Source organism: Pteropus vampyrus, unplaced genomic scaffold (assembly GCF_000151845.1).
Source record: "Pteropus vampyrus isolate Shadow unplaced genomic scaffold, Pvam_2.0 Scaffold58, whole genome shotgun sequence".
Taxonomy (NCBI): domain Eukaryota; kingdom Metazoa; phylum Chordata; class Mammalia; order Chiroptera; family Pteropodidae; genus Pteropus; species Pteropus vampyrus.
This window is the reverse complement of record NW_011888839.1, coordinates 4,865,790-4,884,576: the sequence shown is the minus strand read 5'-3', so window position 1 is coordinate 4,884,576 and position 18,787 is coordinate 4,865,790. Positions and strand designations below refer to the sequence as shown.

General features: G+C 29.3%; 1 protein-coding gene across 3 annotated transcripts in view; it reads left to right on the top strand.

Moving 5' to 3' along the window:
* Positions 1-18,787, top strand: part of GRIK2 (glutamate ionotropic receptor kainate type subunit 2) — a 580,378-nt gene that overhangs the window by 416,401 nt on the left and 145,190 nt on the right. For all 3 annotated transcript variants that reach the window (XM_011360720.2, XM_011360721.2, XM_011360722.2), the window contains exon 11: positions 10,174-10,397. In XM_011360720.2, the coding sequence (XP_011359022.1) occupies positions 10,174-10,397 (224 nt within the window). The remainder of the gene's footprint in view (positions 1-10,173; positions 10,398-18,787) is intronic.

Here is an 18,787-nt window from a genome sequence, read left to right as displayed (position 1 = left end):
CATATACTGTAAATATGTTTATAAAGCAAGTTCTGAGAAAAGTACATTTTGTGTAGCAAAAAGTAATCCTTGTTCAGTTGCAAGATATACAGAAGAACATGTTATAATTTCTTCTTTACAATATTTAAATGAGTCTAACAAATGCATTTAAGAGAGTAAGCCTCTACAGTAAAATTATTTAATGTTTATTTATATTTTAGCTGGAAAAAAGAATACAAGAGGTTGAGCTGGGAGTGATTTCCAGTTTACTCAGTGGCTTACAAGTGTTAATCACTATTCAAATTTTCTTAATCATCTCATATTGAAAAATGAACTACTCTAAATATCGCTTTTTTTTTTTAAACTTCTCAGCATATTATTTTAACCCATTAATGAAGCATAGATAATCCTCAACTTTGATAATCCTTTGTCAAGGAATATTTGTTATTGTGACAAATGTTCTAAATAAGTTAATTCTAAATTAATTGTTATGTTTTAAAATAAACTGATCATAATAGAAATTTTAATAGCATTATTTATAACTGTTATTATTTACTTATTATTTTTAAATAAATCCAGGAAATTCAATATGCTTAATCCATTATTCAATGTAGAATGGTGTACCAGAACAGAATTATAAGTTCACAGTTCCATTAGGGAGGTTCCTTATAGTTCATAGTCATCTATCTTAGTGCTAGTAGTTGTTTCTTGGTCCGCTGGTAGTGTTCTCATAGCATTTAAACTGGAGATGAAAAAAGATTTAGCAGAAAATATATGTGAACGAGTAGCTTAAATAGCTTAAATCAATAACAAAAAATTCTATGAATATTTTATAAGTTCAAGGAATGACATGAGGTTTTAAATAATGTTTTGAGTTCTAATTTTCTACTTTGAAACTTTTATATAAATTTGTTTCAAAGAAGCCATTCATCATCAATCTCTTCTCAAGTACATGCTTGATATATATGAAATAACATTGAGTTTGAATAATATTGTGGATTTTTCCTTGTGTATTTAATTAAATTTATTGGTGTGATGTTGGTTAATAAAATTATATAGGTTTCAAGTGTACAATTCAATAATACGTCATATGTATATAGCATTGTGTGTTCAACACCCAAAGTTAAATTTCCTTCTGTCACTGTATATTTGATCCCCTTTACCTTTATCTACCTCCCCTCCTACCCATTTTCCTTTGATAACCACTAAACAGTGGTCCATGTCCATGAGTCTCTGTTTGTTTGCCTTGTTTGTTTGTTGTTTTTAGTTTTATAACCCACACATAAGTGAAATCATATGGTTTCAGTATTTTCTATTTGACTTATTTTTCTTAGCATAATAATCTCAAGATCCATCCATGTTGCCTTCAATGGCAGTACATCTTTTCTTATGGCTGAGTAATATTCCATCGTCTACATGTTCCTTATCCAATCATCTACTGAAGGGCAGTTTGGTTGTTTCCATGTCTTGACCACCATGAATAATGCTGTACTGAACATTGGGGTGCATATATCTTTATGGATACACGCTTTCAAATTTTGGAGGTAAATACCCAGAAAGAGGAATTGCTGGGTCATATGGTAATTCTATTCTTAAATTTTTGAGGAAACTCTAAACTGTTTTTCATTGTGGTTGTACCAGTTTACATTCCCACCAGCAGTGTATAAGGGTCCTTTTTTCCCTACAACCTCTACAACACTTGTTTTTACTTGTCCTGTTGATGACAGCCATTCTTAAAGGTATGAGGTGGTATCTCGTTGTGGTTTTGATTTGCATTTCCCTAACAGGTAGTAAAGTTGAGCATGTTTTCATATGTCTGTTGGCCATTTGTATATCTCCTTGGAAGAAGTGTCTATTTAGGTCTTCTGCCCATTTTTTAATTGGATTGTTTGTTTTTTTATTGTTGAGTTGTATAAGTTCTTTGTATATTTTGGTTATTAGCCCCTTATCGGAGATGTTGTTTGCAAATATCTTCTCTTGTTCAGTTGGTTACCTCTCTGTCTAGTTGATGGTTTCTTTTGCTGTGCAGAGGTTTTTAGTTTGACATAGTCCCATTCGTTTATTTTTGCTTTTACTTACCTTGCCTTTGAGGTCAAATTTATAAAATCCTATCTAAAATCAAGATTCATGAGTTTAGTACCTATGTTTTCTTCTATGCTTCTATTTATTGTTTCAGGTCTTATATTTAGGTCTTGAATCCATTTTGAGTTAATTTTGGTGTATAGTGACAGTCGAGCGTAGCAGTCTAGTTTCATTCTTTTGCATTTGGCTTTCCCATTTATTGAAGAGGCTTTCCTTTCTGTTACTTTGGTTTGTATTACTGTTTTTCTGCCAGTACCTTGATGTTTTAATTATTGTTTCTTTGTAGTACAATTTAAAGTTAGGCAGAGTGAAACCTCCAGCCTTATTTTTTTTTCTTGGGATTGCTTTGGCTATCTGGGGTCCTTTGTTATTTCATATAAATCTGATGATCTTTTGTTTTATTTCTTTAAAAAATGCCTCTGGGATTTTGAAGGGTATTGCATTAAATCTGTATGTTGCTTTGAGTAATAAGGTCTTTTTAATTATGTTGATTCTTCCAATCCATGAACATGGAATATCTTTGCATTTCTTTGTGTCTTCTTCAATTTCTTTTAATAATGCCTCATAGTTTTCAGTGTATAGATCCTTCACATGCTTCATTAGGTTTATTCCTAGGTATTTTATTTTGCAATTGCAAAAGGAATTGTTTTTTTTTTTCATTTCTTTTTCTGAATATTTATTGTTAGCATATAGGAACGCTATGGATTTTGAATATTGATTTTGTATCCTAAAACTTTACTGCATTTTTTTTATTGTTTCTAGTAGCTTTTTAGTGGAGTCTTTAGCGTTTTTTATATAGAGAATCATATCATCTGCAAAAAGTGGCAATTTGACTTCTTCGTTCCCAATTCAGATGCTTTTTATTTCTTTCTCTTGCCTGATTGCTTTAGCTAGGACTTCCAAAACTATGTTGAATAACATGATGATAACAGACAGCTTTGTCTTGTTCCTGATCTTAGATTTTAGTTTTTCACCATGAAGTATTATATAAGCTGAGGATTTGTCATATATGACCTTTATTATGTTGAGATACTTTCCTTCTATACCCATTTTGTTGAGTGTTTTAATCGTAAATGGATACTTTTTTCTTTTGGATGTTTAAATATAACTATAAGTATTATAGGATGTAATAGAATATCAGTCATACTTAGGTTATTATATTTGGCAAGATAAAATTTTTTACTTATACTATAATTTTAAAAGACATTAATTATTTTAAAATCAGGAAATCTGTAATACCCAAAATTCAGAAAAGAAAATGCCAGGGACATCATTATTTAGCACTTTGCTCATGAATAACAGATGTACTAATTAAACTTTGAAGTATCAATATTCATGATTTCAGATTATTCTTAGTAAAAGTTTAGTTTTTTCTTTGAAATTAACAATGTAAAAAAAAAAAAGAAAAGAAAACCTCTGTTTCTCTGTACCTATTTTTCCTGAGGGAATTATACTAAGTCAACTAGAACATTAAAAATAAATAAATCTTATAGAAAAATTGGAGTGTAAGAGGAAGAAATTATGACACTTTTAGTATAGGAATATTAATATTTATAATATATCCAATTGACATTTTACAATGAAACCGGATCTGAGTCAAGACGGAACAAAACAAAAACAATTAGACTGTCCCCACCCCCAAGCTATCTAATTCTAGAAATATTGGGAGTCATGGCTCTTCTGAAGAATTACCAGTTTAGAAGTTTATTTTTTATTTTATCATTAATTGCAAGTTTGGTAGATTCAGTCAATATCATTTGAAATTATCAGCAGGCTTACTTAAGCATTAGTGAGATAACAGCTACTGAAACAGCAGCTGAACTACTGTTTGTGTTTCTTTCTTAATTGCCCTTACTTAGGCCCTACAAGTGTGAAAGAAATCTGTATTTTTTAACTCAATTGCCTACTTCACCTTCCACTGTGTTCTATATGTTTACTACTTGGTTTGGTGAAAAGCAACTGAAGGCATATTTCTCAAATATAAGCTTATGTTTTTGTAAACCTACATACATATTAGTGTGTACTATATAAAATATATACAATTTATAGAAGTTTGAAGTTAGGTTTTCATATATGAAAAAAACACATATAACTTTAATCTCATTAAATATTTTTCTTAGACACAACCTAGTGAGTACTAACATGGTGGTGTGAGGTGATTTATTTATTATAATAACTAAAGCCCAGTTGACCACAGAAATATTATATGAAACATTTTAGAAGTTATTTATTATTATTTCATTTATATAAAAATAGAAATCATGCACATCAAATCTGACTGTTTTAGGAAAACAAAACTTAAGAATATTGTCTTCTGTAAAGAAGTTTAGAGAAGTAGTAGAGGAAGAATTAGCAGTAATGATAGTTTTATTTATTTACCCATTCATTTAAAAATATTTATTTAATAACTACTCTATGCCAAGCTCTCTACTAAGCACAGGAAGTACCAAATTGGACAAAACAGAGAAACTCTTTACTCAAATGGAACTTCCATTTTATTGGGAGAAGACTGAAATAAATGACAGAGTTTCAAGTCATGATAAGTTTTTGAATAAAATGAAAATGTGGCAAGGAGGTGGAAAGTGATGGAATGAGTGGTCAGGAAAGATCCCTTTGAGTGACTAACATCAGAAGAGACGCATGAATGAAGTGAGAGAATAAGCCATGTGTATGAACAAGGGACAAACTTTTCAGGCAGAAGGAATAGCAACTATAAAGGACCTGAGACAGGAGTGTGTACACATATTTAAAGATTAGCAAGGTAGCTAGCATTGTTGGAACAAAAGTGATCTAATTAAGAACTGAAGAGTGACAGGATCCGATGTTGATGAAGGAGTCAAGGGTCATCTCTTATAGAACTTTGTAGTCTGAGATTAGATTTTATTCTGTGTGTGCTAGAAAACAGTGGAGGATTCTGAGCAAGAAGTAGTAATCTGATATGTGTTTTAAAAACAACTTTCTCTAGATGAACAGAATCTAGTCGGACAAGAATGAAAGCAATGAACAAATTAGGTGGCTGCTGTGAAAGGCCAGGAGGTGTGACGTTATGACTAGGTAGATGCTAGTGGAGGTGGTACATGATGTGTACAGAAAATGAACCATATTTCCCTAAAATAAAAGGCAAAGCATTTGTTTAAATGATACAATGCAAAGAATTTAAGAAAGTGCAATCTCACTTATAAGTTACATTGATATGCATAATTAATTTGCCTAAATGTCTTAGCTAAAACAGTTAAAATGTTTCCAATTTATTCATAACACTTACTACTTTAATTATTTGACCAACTTACTATGCATTTTATAATATTGTGGAAAAGAAAACAATATTTAGAGCTGTTTTTTTGTTGTTAAATTGCAAGAACTTTAAGAGGGTTGCATAAGAAGTTTCACTGACCAGATCATAAAATTATAAAATAACATCATTACGTTCTTTGGTTACTAGGACTTCATAAGTGTGTCTCAACATAATAAAATTCAAAGTCATGTCATTCATGAAGATATGCTTTGTTATCTATTTTTTGTATTAGATAATTGGGTATTAGACTAAAAATAATGTTACCACTGTTTTATGAGACTTTAATCAAAGGATTGCTACTAGCTATATAACTCCATAAAAAGAATTATAAAAGATGGTTAGTTCACCAGAAATTATATTAATGTAAAAATAAATCTTATTTCTACAGTTAGATCAGAAAAATTCACTTTTAAAATTCTCTGAGTGATTTTCTTTGAAAACTTTAGTAAGTTAAATTCAAACTATGTTCAGCAATTACTAAGCAGTTCTTTGGTGTCAAATTTTGTCCAATGCCCTAAGGATATTAGATTGATTATGATCAAAGGGCTAAATAAGACAATTTGGAAGAATTTCACATAGAATGAGAGAATATTAAGTTCATACTTATTCAATTAATGAGGTAGGTGCTGTCCAGGCATCTTTGTAAAATTTCCAGGGAGGACTACTTTACCATTCCCTCAGTTCAGAGCTATGTGCTTTGATCGAAGTGAATGCCTGAGGGTTTCAAAGTGCTTATACTCTCATGGGAACAGAAATAATACAATTACAACAAATGTGCATTCATAACTCTGTTAATATATTAGTTGACTTACATGTGTAAAAATCAGAAATAGGACAAAAAGTATTGTTACATGTTCAATTAAGTTTACAAGTTTACAAGTGCTATAAAAATTCACTTAGGAGATACTAATGTTTATAGAATGTTCAGAAAAGGCTTCACAGAAGAAAAAGAACCAGAGATGTCTCTTATATAATTTGTATAATGGAGTAAAGGGAAGATTGTTTTGGGCAAGGAAATACAGAAATGGTTTAGCAGAAAAAATGGTTATGCTGCATATATGAATGATTATACAAGAAAAATAGTAGGAAATGAGTATGGTTAAGTCACCTTCAGATCCATACTTAAACTCTCATGTTTCCGTTTTTTTCTTTTTTTTTTTTTCTTATCTGTAAAAAGGAAATTAGACTACAAATCTGGTAGAGCTGTTATGAGGGTTAATTGAAGTAATATGGAAAAAGATTATAATTCAGTCTTGGCCCATAATGAATACATTTAATGCAAGCTAATACTATGATTTTTTCCTTTTCCTGCTGCTGCCACCCTCCCAATTCAGACCTTTGTCATCTCAGACTATTTCTTCAGGACTAACACCAGTGTAATTTTTTGTTAAAGCCTTCGCTGACCCTGTAAGAATGAAGTGAGCTGTTTCCTTTGTACTATTCATGTGATAAATAACAATTTACTTATTTATTTTTATTTTGCTGAAATAGATTTTTAAACAATTTTGACCACTGATGTTTTCTAATACAAGATTACTTTATTCTTTAAAACAAAAAATCAATTACTAAATCTATTTTCATTAAATCATAACGTGTCTACAGAGATAAGAAGTTCTTGACTTATTCAATCAGGCTCTTTTCTTTCCTGCTCAGTCTTTAATAATATAAAACTTATTGGGGAAATACCACATCTATCATTACAAACATCTTTAATAAACAACATTTTGATTAGATTTCAAAATTATTATTAATAGATTTGTAATGAAGTTAGATCTTATTTATTGAGAATGCTATTACGTATAAATAAATCTTCATCTTTACTGCTGTAAGATAATCCTGAGGATTGTTTAAATGGGTTTTAAAAATATATTTGGTATAATAAAAAAATATATTTAAAAATATATTTAAAAAATATATTTGGTATGCAATTAGAGACTGCTTATTTTTGATAATGTTTGATAAGTTTTATGTGTTTTACTATTAATAGTAACAACCAAGTTTTAATTAATTAATCAACATAACATATTAAATCCTACTGAGTATATAGTTAAATGACCTGTTGTTATTTTTTTAAAATTAATAGACTTTTTAGAGAGATTTAAGGCTTATAGAAAAATTGCGCAGAAAGTAGAATTTCCACACACCCTCTCTCATCCTACCTTCTCACACACACAGTTTTCCTTATTATTAACTGCTTCCATTAGTGTATATCTGTTACAATTGATGAACCATTATTGATACATTATTAGTAGCTAAAATCTATAGATTACATTAGGATTTGGTTTTTGTATTCTTTCATAGGTTTTGATAAATGCATAGTGTTATGACCCACAATCACAGTTCTTACAGAATAGTTTCACTGCCTTAAAAATGTTCTGTTCTCCACCTATTCATTGCTTCCATATTACCCTGAGCCAATGGCAACCACAGTTCTTTTTAGTCTCCATAGTTTTCCCTTTTCCAAAATGTTATATTGTTGGAATCATACCATATAAAACCTTTTCAGACTGGTATGTTTCACTTAGTAATATGCATTTAAGGTTCTTCCATGTCTTTTACAGCTTGATAGCTTATTTCTTTTTATTGCTGAATAATATTTCATTACATGGCTGTACCACAGTCTGTTGATCCATTAACTTTTTTATTAAATGTTTAAAAGTATCTACTTATATTTTACACTTCAAATGATTAATTTCAATTCTATAATTGAAATTATTTTATGATGTAATTTTTTGTCTTTTTTTTTCATTTTATATTTGGAGTCAAAATTTTACTTTAGACATTGCCAAGTAAATTTTTAAAGTTGATATAGGTCTTGTCAATCTTATTAATATATGCCTATAAAACAACTTTTTAAATAATATAGTGGTTTTGTTTTAATATGTTATTTGAATTGTTTCCTAACTTTTGTTAATATATATTTTGAATTAAAAAAAATTACCAGTTTAAAGCATATTTACTTACATGCTTTATATTTGATGAAATTTTGCTTTCCCTGTGCCTAAGAAGGTTACAAAGTGAAGTGGCACAAAAATAAACTGTATTGTGTGCATATTTAACCCCCCCCCCCAAGAGGAGCAAACCACCACTAATATATATTTTTTAAACCTGGAATCTTTATTTCTTAAATTATCACTTTCTTTCCCTAATAAAATTATTTACTTTTTCAATCCATCTTTACTTTCTTTTTCTGTCTTAAAGGAAGTGCTACTTCCTATGAAACATATTCCATCTGCCTGAACTCTGCACTTACCCTCTAAATGCTCATAGACTGTAATCTATTAATCACTGCCCTCTCTTCTATATAGTTCCCTTTTCTTCTCTACAAACTCTTTCATAAATTAATGCATGAATGAATCATGTCATCACAATTCCATTTCTGGTTTCTGAGATGCATATCATTGTTATTTCCATGTATAGATTCCAATAGCTTGGGTTTATGTCCTGGTTCCAGTGTTCAATAAACTCTATGAAAAGGAACAAGTTTTTAACTTCTCATGAACTCAGTTTTCTTTCTGAAAATGGGAATAGTAGGATTGTGTAAGGATTAAATGTTACAATTCATGTAAAATTCTTAGCACAGTGCCTGTTGCATGGTAAATGCTTAAGGGATATTAGTAATTATTGTTGTCAAATTGATATTTTCCTTGATTTATGAACATGAAATATAATGATACCCTTCCCAGAACCCTGAAGATCTGTTTTTCTTTGCAAATTTTTAAGGAAATGTCTTTCTCTCTCCACAGTTACTCTCGAGGATACTTTATGCAAGCATCTGAGGGCTCTCTCATACTCTTCATTCCCGCATTTCCCAAACACATAAATGCACACACATACACAGGATAATAGAGTCAACTACCTAGCCTCTTAGAGGAGTTCCTTCTAGAAGTCCTCCAATAATCCTTGACTGAGGAAATGTTATAGGCCCAATTTTATTCATTTATATGTCTTTCCGTAGCTTTCTACAATAAGCATTTCTTCTATATTCTCTGAAAATGAAGTGTGTTTATGAAAATAAAAGGAATGTAGAAATATAGCTTCTCATCGGAGATGAGAATAGATGCTATTGTTATTATTAAAATATTATAATTATTTCTTTCAATATACTAGAATTTAAGTTCACCCCTGACAGATAGTTATAACATGATGAGTGAAAAGCATTAGTAATTTAACATATTTAAGCTACCGTGGAAAATTAGCAACTTTATGAAAATTGAAAAACTCATTTCCTAATGCGATTTGGGCAAGGCTGCAAGGATTTTCATTAAATAATATGAAACAAATGAGAGGGATAGAAAGAAAGCTCGGAGACAGTAAACACCATCACAATGTTAACTATTTAAAGACTAAAAAACTTTTAATTGTATTCAATGGTATTAAAATAAGAAAAAATGATACTTGATTATCAGGGAAATAATTTGAGGTAGCTATTATTATTACCATTTGGAATTTAACCAAAGTATTTAGAAAATCACAAGTGATATTAAGTAGTTTTAATAGTTTAGGTTCAAAGTAATTTTATAAAGGTTCAGTAGCATGATAATTCAGGTACTGAATGTATAATCGTTTCTTCGGTGTTTTCATCAAATTGTTTTTTTTCTTTTTCCCTTTATTCTTCAATAAATTTTGCTTTGCTAATCCAGAAGCACATAGAAATAGAAGCAGAGTAAATCAGCTGCTTTATTTCACAGTGAAGAATGCTTTAAATCTCAGTATGATCGTTACTGAAATAATTCTCAAGTGCAAAGTCTTCATTTTAATTTGGTTACTGACTATTTTTCTTTTTTTTTTTTTCTTTTTTATGTTTCTGTCTACAGAAAGCTGACCTTGCAGTTGCTCCACTGGCTATTACCTACGTTCGAGAGAAGGTCATCGACTTTTCCAAGCCCTTTATGACACTTGGAATAAGTATTTTGTACCGCAAGCCCAATGGTACAAACCCAGGCGTCTTCTCCTTCCTGAATCCTCTCTCCCCTGATATCTGGATGTATATTCTGCTGGCTTACTTGGGTGTCAGTTGTGTGCTCTTTGTCATAGCCAGGTAACATGCTCACTTTTGTGATTTTTTTGGCAATTGTTAACTCTTTTTTCTAACTAATAATTGTCAAAAGTCACAATCAATTTTACTTTTCTTTTTCTTTATTCTCCATGGGGTGCTGAAGAATAATGAACATTTAAGAGTCATATAACTTATTAAAATGTACTATGATGCCTTTTTGGGCAGAAAGCATACTGGTTGTGTCAGTAAGCTATAATTGTGATAGAGTTTACTTTTCTTAATCAGAAACTAAAAGTAGTCCAAATCAGTATGATATAAGAATGTTTTCCTTATTTTGAAGATTTCTCTTGAACCAGACAGCAAAATACTAGTACTACTAATTAGTTTTACTAATTTATATTAATAAATCAGTCATAAGAAAAACCAAAGTGGTAAAACTTAAAAAATGGCTTTGTTTTATTGAAGTAAGGCTAATTAAAAACAAGCATTTTAAATATAAAAAGACTACCACTATTTTCTACATAAAATTGGTCTTTTTTTCAAAGAATAAACATAACACTATAAAAATTTGCCTTATTTTCTTGACATGTAGGTTTTATTTTAATCATAGAATCAGAAACTCTAATGCCTAACTAAAAATACATAGTTTTAATTTACATAATGGTCTCTACAACCTATGATATAGCTTAATCTATATTGCTTTTGCTACTTTATTGTTATTCTGGAAGTAGAAATTTGTAATCATTTCTCATTTTGCTTACCTCACTATCAAATTTCTAACAGATGATCATTTCAATGTGATTTAGTTTTCTTTTGCCTTAATTAAGAAGATAAAACTATCCCTCAGGACTCAGAACACTATTGTTACTCTAATGAGCTTAAAAGTCACATATTCATTATAGACTTTGAATTTTTATATTCTAACACATATCAAAAAGATAGCTTGAAATCTAAGATGAATTATAATTTTACATATCATTTTTTCATGTTGATAATATGTATAAAGTACAACTATAAATATGTTTTTTTTCTCTATCATCAAAATTAAATATTAAATATGTGGAGGAGAGGGTTAAATTGCATTAAATAATTTCTTCTGATCAATTTATCACTAAAGATATTTGGCCTTCTTTGAATTTATTATTTTTTCAATGAAGTTATGTATATTTTCCTAGCAGTACAAAAAAATTAATAAAAAAACAAAATCAACAATAGAGGCAGAATAATATTTTTATATATTTTGACATATTTACTTTGTCATATTTATATACGAATGTTTTTGATCTATTTATACATAAATTTCATACAAATTTATAATATTTCACCTAATTGGTTCAATATTAACACTTGAGTGCTTCAAACAATTATCATTTACATTTGTCGAAAAATTTGTTTTGGAACCATATATACATGTAGCATTTGTAGCTCTGTGATAGATAGTGTTAAAATATGCATTTGAAGTTTGGAGTTCTCCCCCAGAAATGGAGAATTTGGCGTAAGAAGTTCTTAAGTTTTTAGCTCCAACTTTTTTTCATGTCTTATGAAAATAAAACAGCCCTCTTATTTTCAAGCATCTTTGAACAAACTACATCTTTTTATAGTGACCAACACAAGCAATCCTGTTTTATATGTATTCAGAGATATGAGTTCAAGGATGACAGTTCAAATTATTTAGTGACTGGAGAACTATGAAATCTGTCCACAGGGCAAACAGAAAAATAAATAGTTCAAAGTAAAGAAAAAGCCAAAGTATAGAAAAAAATCTGCAGGTACACTTGTTTCTTCTTAATTAAATTAACAAAATTCCCCAGGTAGAATATAAACAAAGCCAGGAGGAGAAGTTTCTGAGAATTCTGAGGCAATAGCGTGGGCATCAATCATGCTGAAGTAAATCTAACTGTAGTTTCCAAAGGATTTTAAACAGAGGCGATTGGATTATTTCAAATTCACATTAAAAATTTTAGACAGTCTCAATCTTCTCTGCCTAAATGTTCTGAAATTAGATTCAAAAGCAAATACTGAAACATCTGGATTCTTTCACAGCTTAAAAATACATTTGCAAGTAGAGGTATGTAGTATGTGTATATGCTTATCTAACTTTCAAAATATTTCTATACCTCTCACTTTGATAATCCATCAAATAATGTAATAATATAACATCTATATAATTTTTTAGCTCCAACTTTTTTCATATCTTCTGAAACTAAAACAGCCCTCTTATTTTCAAGCATCTTTGAACAAAGTACATGTATTAATTTTACTCAAAAGAAATACATTGGATCATCCTATTTGAGAATATAACATTAGCTGGGTACCATTTTTCAGTATTTAATTTTTGAAATATTGTTGTTACATTTTGTCATTAGTTAACACATTAACGTATTTGAAAATGATTTTATTTCAATATTTTATTTAATGATATGAAAATATCCTCATATACTTTAAAAATTAAGTGTAAATTCTTTATTTATGGGCAAATTAACAGATAGACTGGTAAATAATAAACATATTCTATATTAAGAAATAATATTAGATGTCCTTGGTAAAATAATACATAATATAAGAATAAACTATAGATTCTTTCAGAATATTTTGTTCTTTCTCAGTATTAAAATAATTTTGTGTAAATATGCCATTTTTAAAAATTCAGTAAAAACTCAGATTAAAAGATAATTTATTGGCTAGAGTCCATTTAAATTTTACATTAAAACTCCTGAACAAAATGAATTTATATAATTAAAATCCACTCTGACATGATATTGAATTATTGTTACCATGGAAGAAGTTCATGATGTACAAATACAGACGAAATATCCAAGTTTCAACTGTAAAACTTAATTGCCATTCTAATTTAAATGGAATCATAATATTTGTTATCAAGATAAGTGTAGCTTTTTTATTTTACCTATCAATAAATATCTATTGTCTAGGAATGACATACATTGGAATATTTGATAGTTATCCTAAATTTTTGTGAATACCATATATTTTAAATATATTTTCCTAAAAAATGGCTTGTAACATATTTCACTGAAGAAAAACATATAGCTAACTGTAAAGGAAGTAGAGCATTAAGTAGATTGTTGTTATCATTAGAATATTAGATTTAAGGCTTATTGAATTATCTGCTATATCATAGTATTAACAATACTAATTTTATGATAAATTAAGAACTGATCGTAATTGTTAGAATTTATGTTTTTTTAAAATTGAATTTAAAGGTAGTTGGTGATTGTGATACCTTTGTACCTTTATTTTATAAGAAAAAGGTAATCTAAAAAAATGCTTAGCAAAAGATCTAAATTTTTTAACCAGTATTAACAAAGATATTTATGGTCTTACTTATTTTGCTGGTATGGTTTTATAATCTGTGATCTCTTGCAAACAGTCACATTATTGTTTATAGCATAATGACATAACCAACATGCTTGTCTGAATTAGCCAAGAAATCTTATTTAAGAGTAGAGATGAGCCCAAGAGTAATGTGTTCTAGACGTAGAATGGCCTTATCCCAGGTATCCTAACAAAAGCTCTTGGCTGACAGAGGGTTAGGAAAAAATCTTGTCCATGATTTGTACTTAATCATAATTACCCCTAAACTTTCCCCCCTCTTTCTATTCTTTTTTTCTTTGACCTAGGTATATTAGCATAGAGATGTCAGTTAGTCATATAAAAACTGGTTAAGGAATACACGCTTTACACAAATGATGCGATATTTTTCACCTTGCTTCAAATATTTTCTTTATTAAAGAAGAGATGATATTGATACAATAAATTCTATTTATAAAATAAGTCAATTTAAATTCCCATAATATTAGTGAACTTTTTTTTTTCTTTTAATCATAGTTGTCTCCAAGACAACCAGAGCTGTTCTGAAATACAGCATGTAAATCCTGGTCTAGGATTCTTACTAGTTTGTTATACAGAGATGAATGACTGAAAACGAAACTTAAAAGAGGGGAATAATGGTACACACATTTCCCTCCAACAGGATTGATGTGAGCTTAATAATTATTCCTAAATATATGAGAACACTACATATTTTATTCTGAGATTGGCATTTAAAATTAAATACAAATAAAGTCTAGAGAAGAAAAATAATACTCTACCAAATTTTGTAGTAAGGATATTATTACCCAGAAATTTCTTAGGTTATTTAAATGAACACATGAATATGGTCAAAATAGGAAAAAGAGTACAAGAAGGCAAGCAATATTTACTAACCTGGCCTTCTTAGCAAGAAAACAAATCAAGGAATATTCACTGTTATTAATACATAACATTAGTGTTTCTGAGTAAAGAAGAATATAGATATATCTTGCATGTTTTTACCTTGAATCACTTTACATTGTTTTTAGAATATTATCTATTGTATTATTGAAGTAGGCAGCAGAGTATGGTATCCTTAGAATCTTCAGAAGGCTTTATTATTATAGTGACCACAAGGACTGTCTTGACATGTTTTGGCTCTAACATGGTCGTGGTCACAAGATGACAAGGCTCTTGCCTTACTGAGTGTCCTTATACTTGTAAAAGTATTCTGTATTTCTCTTGGAGCTCAGAGGTAGAGGTGTTCTAAATAGAGTGTTCTTAATAGTATAACCGAGTTTGGAAAACCATGTCCAAAGTGCTTATATTAACAGTTTTGATCTTGATTCCTGACTAGTGTGCAATAGCTTTTATATTCCTGTCACAGTGATGGGTGACATTTAATGTACAGCGAAGGGCAACAATGAATTATTATGCACTTGGAAATGGATTACTGTTTTGGTGGGATGTTCAATGTTAAACTAATCTGCTGTCAAAAACTGTTGTCACATTGAAATGAAACGACAATTTTGTTGTGCGTCTTTGCTACCAACTTGCCCACCTCTTATTATAAAACCATTTCACTTTTACCTTTCCATAACATAATTTTAGATATATTTTACTTTTATTTTTTTTAGCCATTTCTTATTTTACTCAAGTAAATTGCAGGAAAGCCTGTCTATTATTCTTCTTCCTATTTAGCAATTTTCCTAGAATCTAATGAATATATGTTTTGAAATAGTGCTGTTTTGCTAATATACCTTTCACACATATGAAAGTGATTATTAATATTGATTATATTAACAAATACCTCAATTATGGACCTTAAGGTGAACATTGATTAAGACTATATGCACTTTCAAACTATGTTTCTATAAGAGATGAGGTTACCTATACATTAATAGTTTTTTTCCACATAATTTAGTTGGTAAATCCATTATAAAATAATTTACTTCTTTATTATTTAATAATGTTCATGGTTGCAAAGTAGATAAGGAATCACTCACCCAGAAAATAATTTTTAGTTGGTATAATTAGTAGAACCAAACCAATTGAAACTAAGTTGAATTAGTGACTTTTTTTTCAGCTATGGTGAATATGGTATTTAGATAATTGAGGTAGATGAGATTTTAGCTGAAATTATTTGTACTGGCATAAAGGAGAGCATTTCAGTCATCATGAGAGAAAATAAATATATTTTCCACCTCTTAATTTTATAATCATGCTAGACATTTATAAGAATGAAAGATTTATGAAAAAATTGAATGAGACAAAATTAAAGTGCTCTTTCTGTAACCTGTAGTCAAATGCTTGTTGGCATATTCTTTTAAAGATAATTCTACTTAGTATATTTTATAAGTTTCTACCTCTATTTCCAAATTATTTTTTCACATAAAATATTTTTTTGATTGTTAGGACAAAATTAAGTATAAATACAAGAGCAGAAGTCTGATTGCTTTATTTTTCATATTCTATGGATAAATTATTTGCCTCTGTGTCTTTCCTTTCCTCTAACACCAAGTTGAATTCAAAGACTCCTAAAAGCAAAAAAGCCGCCTTTCTGTCTAGAAGATGCAAGTATATTCACTAAATACCTTGGCTAGTGAGCTTCTGAAAACTACAGTCACCCTATGATGATTTGTTTCACTTTAGAAGTTTCACAATATCTAGATCATTGATCACAGAAACTAATTTTAATGAATTACAGTATATAGATTCACATTAAGAAACTTAAGATGCTAAAAATTTGACTGTTTATTAAATTATTATATTTGCTAACAAACAATGACACCTCTGTTCTTAATGAATTCTTTAAGGAACATGTAATTATGTTTTTAAGACAGATACGCAAGTGCACGTGTGCACACACACATACACTCACAATCTCCTGATGAGAAGGAGTGATTTTGTAAGAAATTACTTTTTTTCTCTGAATGATTTGAAAGGGTGTTATGATTTCTTTGGCAGTTGCCACCATTTTTAATGAATTAATTCAAGTTGAAAAACTAATAAGACAAGAACAATACTGTGAATGGCTGGTTTCTCTTCCTTTTTATTTTTTACTTTCTTTTCCTCTTTTTTTTTTTCCATAAGAAAGCAATTATTTGAGGTGATTCTTAAGAAACAACAAGATAAAGAGAACCAAGCATTTTTCACCAAGTGATGCAGTTTTCCATATTTTACAGTTTCTAGGTAGCTACTCTTCCCATTGCTGCAGAGTACTGTGAATTGTGTGTAAGAAGCTATCTACCTAGCTTGTTTTGTTTGTGTTAATTATGAAAAAAAAATTTCAGTTCTGTTTATTCATAGCACCCAGCAAAATGGTCCCCTTGGACTTTTGGAGGTAGGATTTTTAGTCACCTAAGAAAGGTCTTCACAATCCAAAACTATCACAAGAATGTTAGTGTTCTCTTTTACAATTTTAACAGTGTTCTTTATGAAATATTTTAATCTACAATGTCTAGTCAAGAGAGGCGAAAGCTTTTATGTGAATGTAGACCTAGAAATAGTGAAATCTGTGTAGGAAGCCAGTGAAACAAAGATAATGAGGAAATGGAATGTTTATTAGGGGTTTTTTTTTCTTTCTCTATGTATTTGCACAGGGTTGAGTACTATGCTTAAAAAAGCAGTTGTCTTGAGAAATGTAGAAAAGTAGCTCAGTTTTTTTTTATTTTTTATTTTATTTTATTTTTTTAAGGTAAGCATGACACTTGAATTAGTAAAAAAATTTACCAAGATAAAGCTGTTCTTTTGTTGTAGATTCTTTGGTGTAAGAGTTCTTTCAAATGAATGTTTTTCTGTATAGGCTTGTGCTGGACTGATGGGTCATGTAGAGGCAGTCATTGAGAGAGAAAAGGAAGAAAACTAAAACATATAGCTTGTCAACAATATTGAGGTTATATTTAAGGACCATGAAGAGATTAATTTATTAGCTTCCCAAGAACGAATAGACCACATACCCCTGGCAAATGAGATTAGAGAAATTTAATCCTTTGTTTAATTCTATTATTGTATTTTTTATAATTCTAATTTATGTTCTAAGAAAAGAAAACAGATTTTGGAAAGGAACTTGTAGTACTTGGTTCTTTTTGACTATCATATTAAATTCATCTTTCACTTTTTCCTTCTAAGATTTTATAAAAAGTAAAGTTGGCTGCCTTTTTATTTTTAAAGAATGCCGTATTAAATATTTGTACTACATATTAGCAGTATATTGTCTTATAATAAAAAGTGATAATAAGATCAGCTTATTTACCTTAACTTAAAAAGTATGTTTTTCTCTTTAGATGTGAAAATAAGAAAGCTTAAAACATATTTCCAATCACTTGGATACTTAAACAGGAGACATTAGCAAGTTACGTATGTGCAGATTTGCCTTATAAATCTATTCTCTAGAAATGATAACTTTCCTCCCATGAAATTTACTAGCTATATGTAAAAAGAATTGCATTGCATTGTGAGTTTCCTGGCGATTCAAACTGCTGCTGATGTTGTTTTGATTTTTTTTTTTTTTTTTTATAATTCATGGGTGTGGGAGAAGTATCATTAATATTAAATGAAAGTATATGGATGTAATTTTTAGTGGTAATTTATGACTTTATTTCTTCATGCTATGTAAAATAATACACTCTATCCAAATAATTAATGAGTAGGAGATATAGTGTCATCAACCAATATAACTTCATTCATTAGAACATGTCACAACACCTTAATAGCTATAATTTTTTACATTCCATTACATAATTACATCACTCAAGTTAAATTGTTTTCATATCAATCCTGTTGGGTGTATATACCTTTTTTTTTTTTTTTCTTTTTAAGGAAAACTATCATCGTTCACTCCAATAGCAATAGGAATTTCAATATGATATTGGATAGAAAGAGCTCGTTAGCATCTATTTTTGCATAAACAGAATTAGTAAAACAAATGACAACTCTAACTATTCTATTGATTTTCAACCCTATAAAAGTGAACTTATCTCTGTTAAATTATATCAATTTTATAGCCATTATTGAAATGTTCTATGGAAATCCATAAATTAATCTCACGATCTTTATGATGGGAAAACTTTATTAATAAAGATATTATACACATGTACATTTTAAAACTAAAATTATTCTTT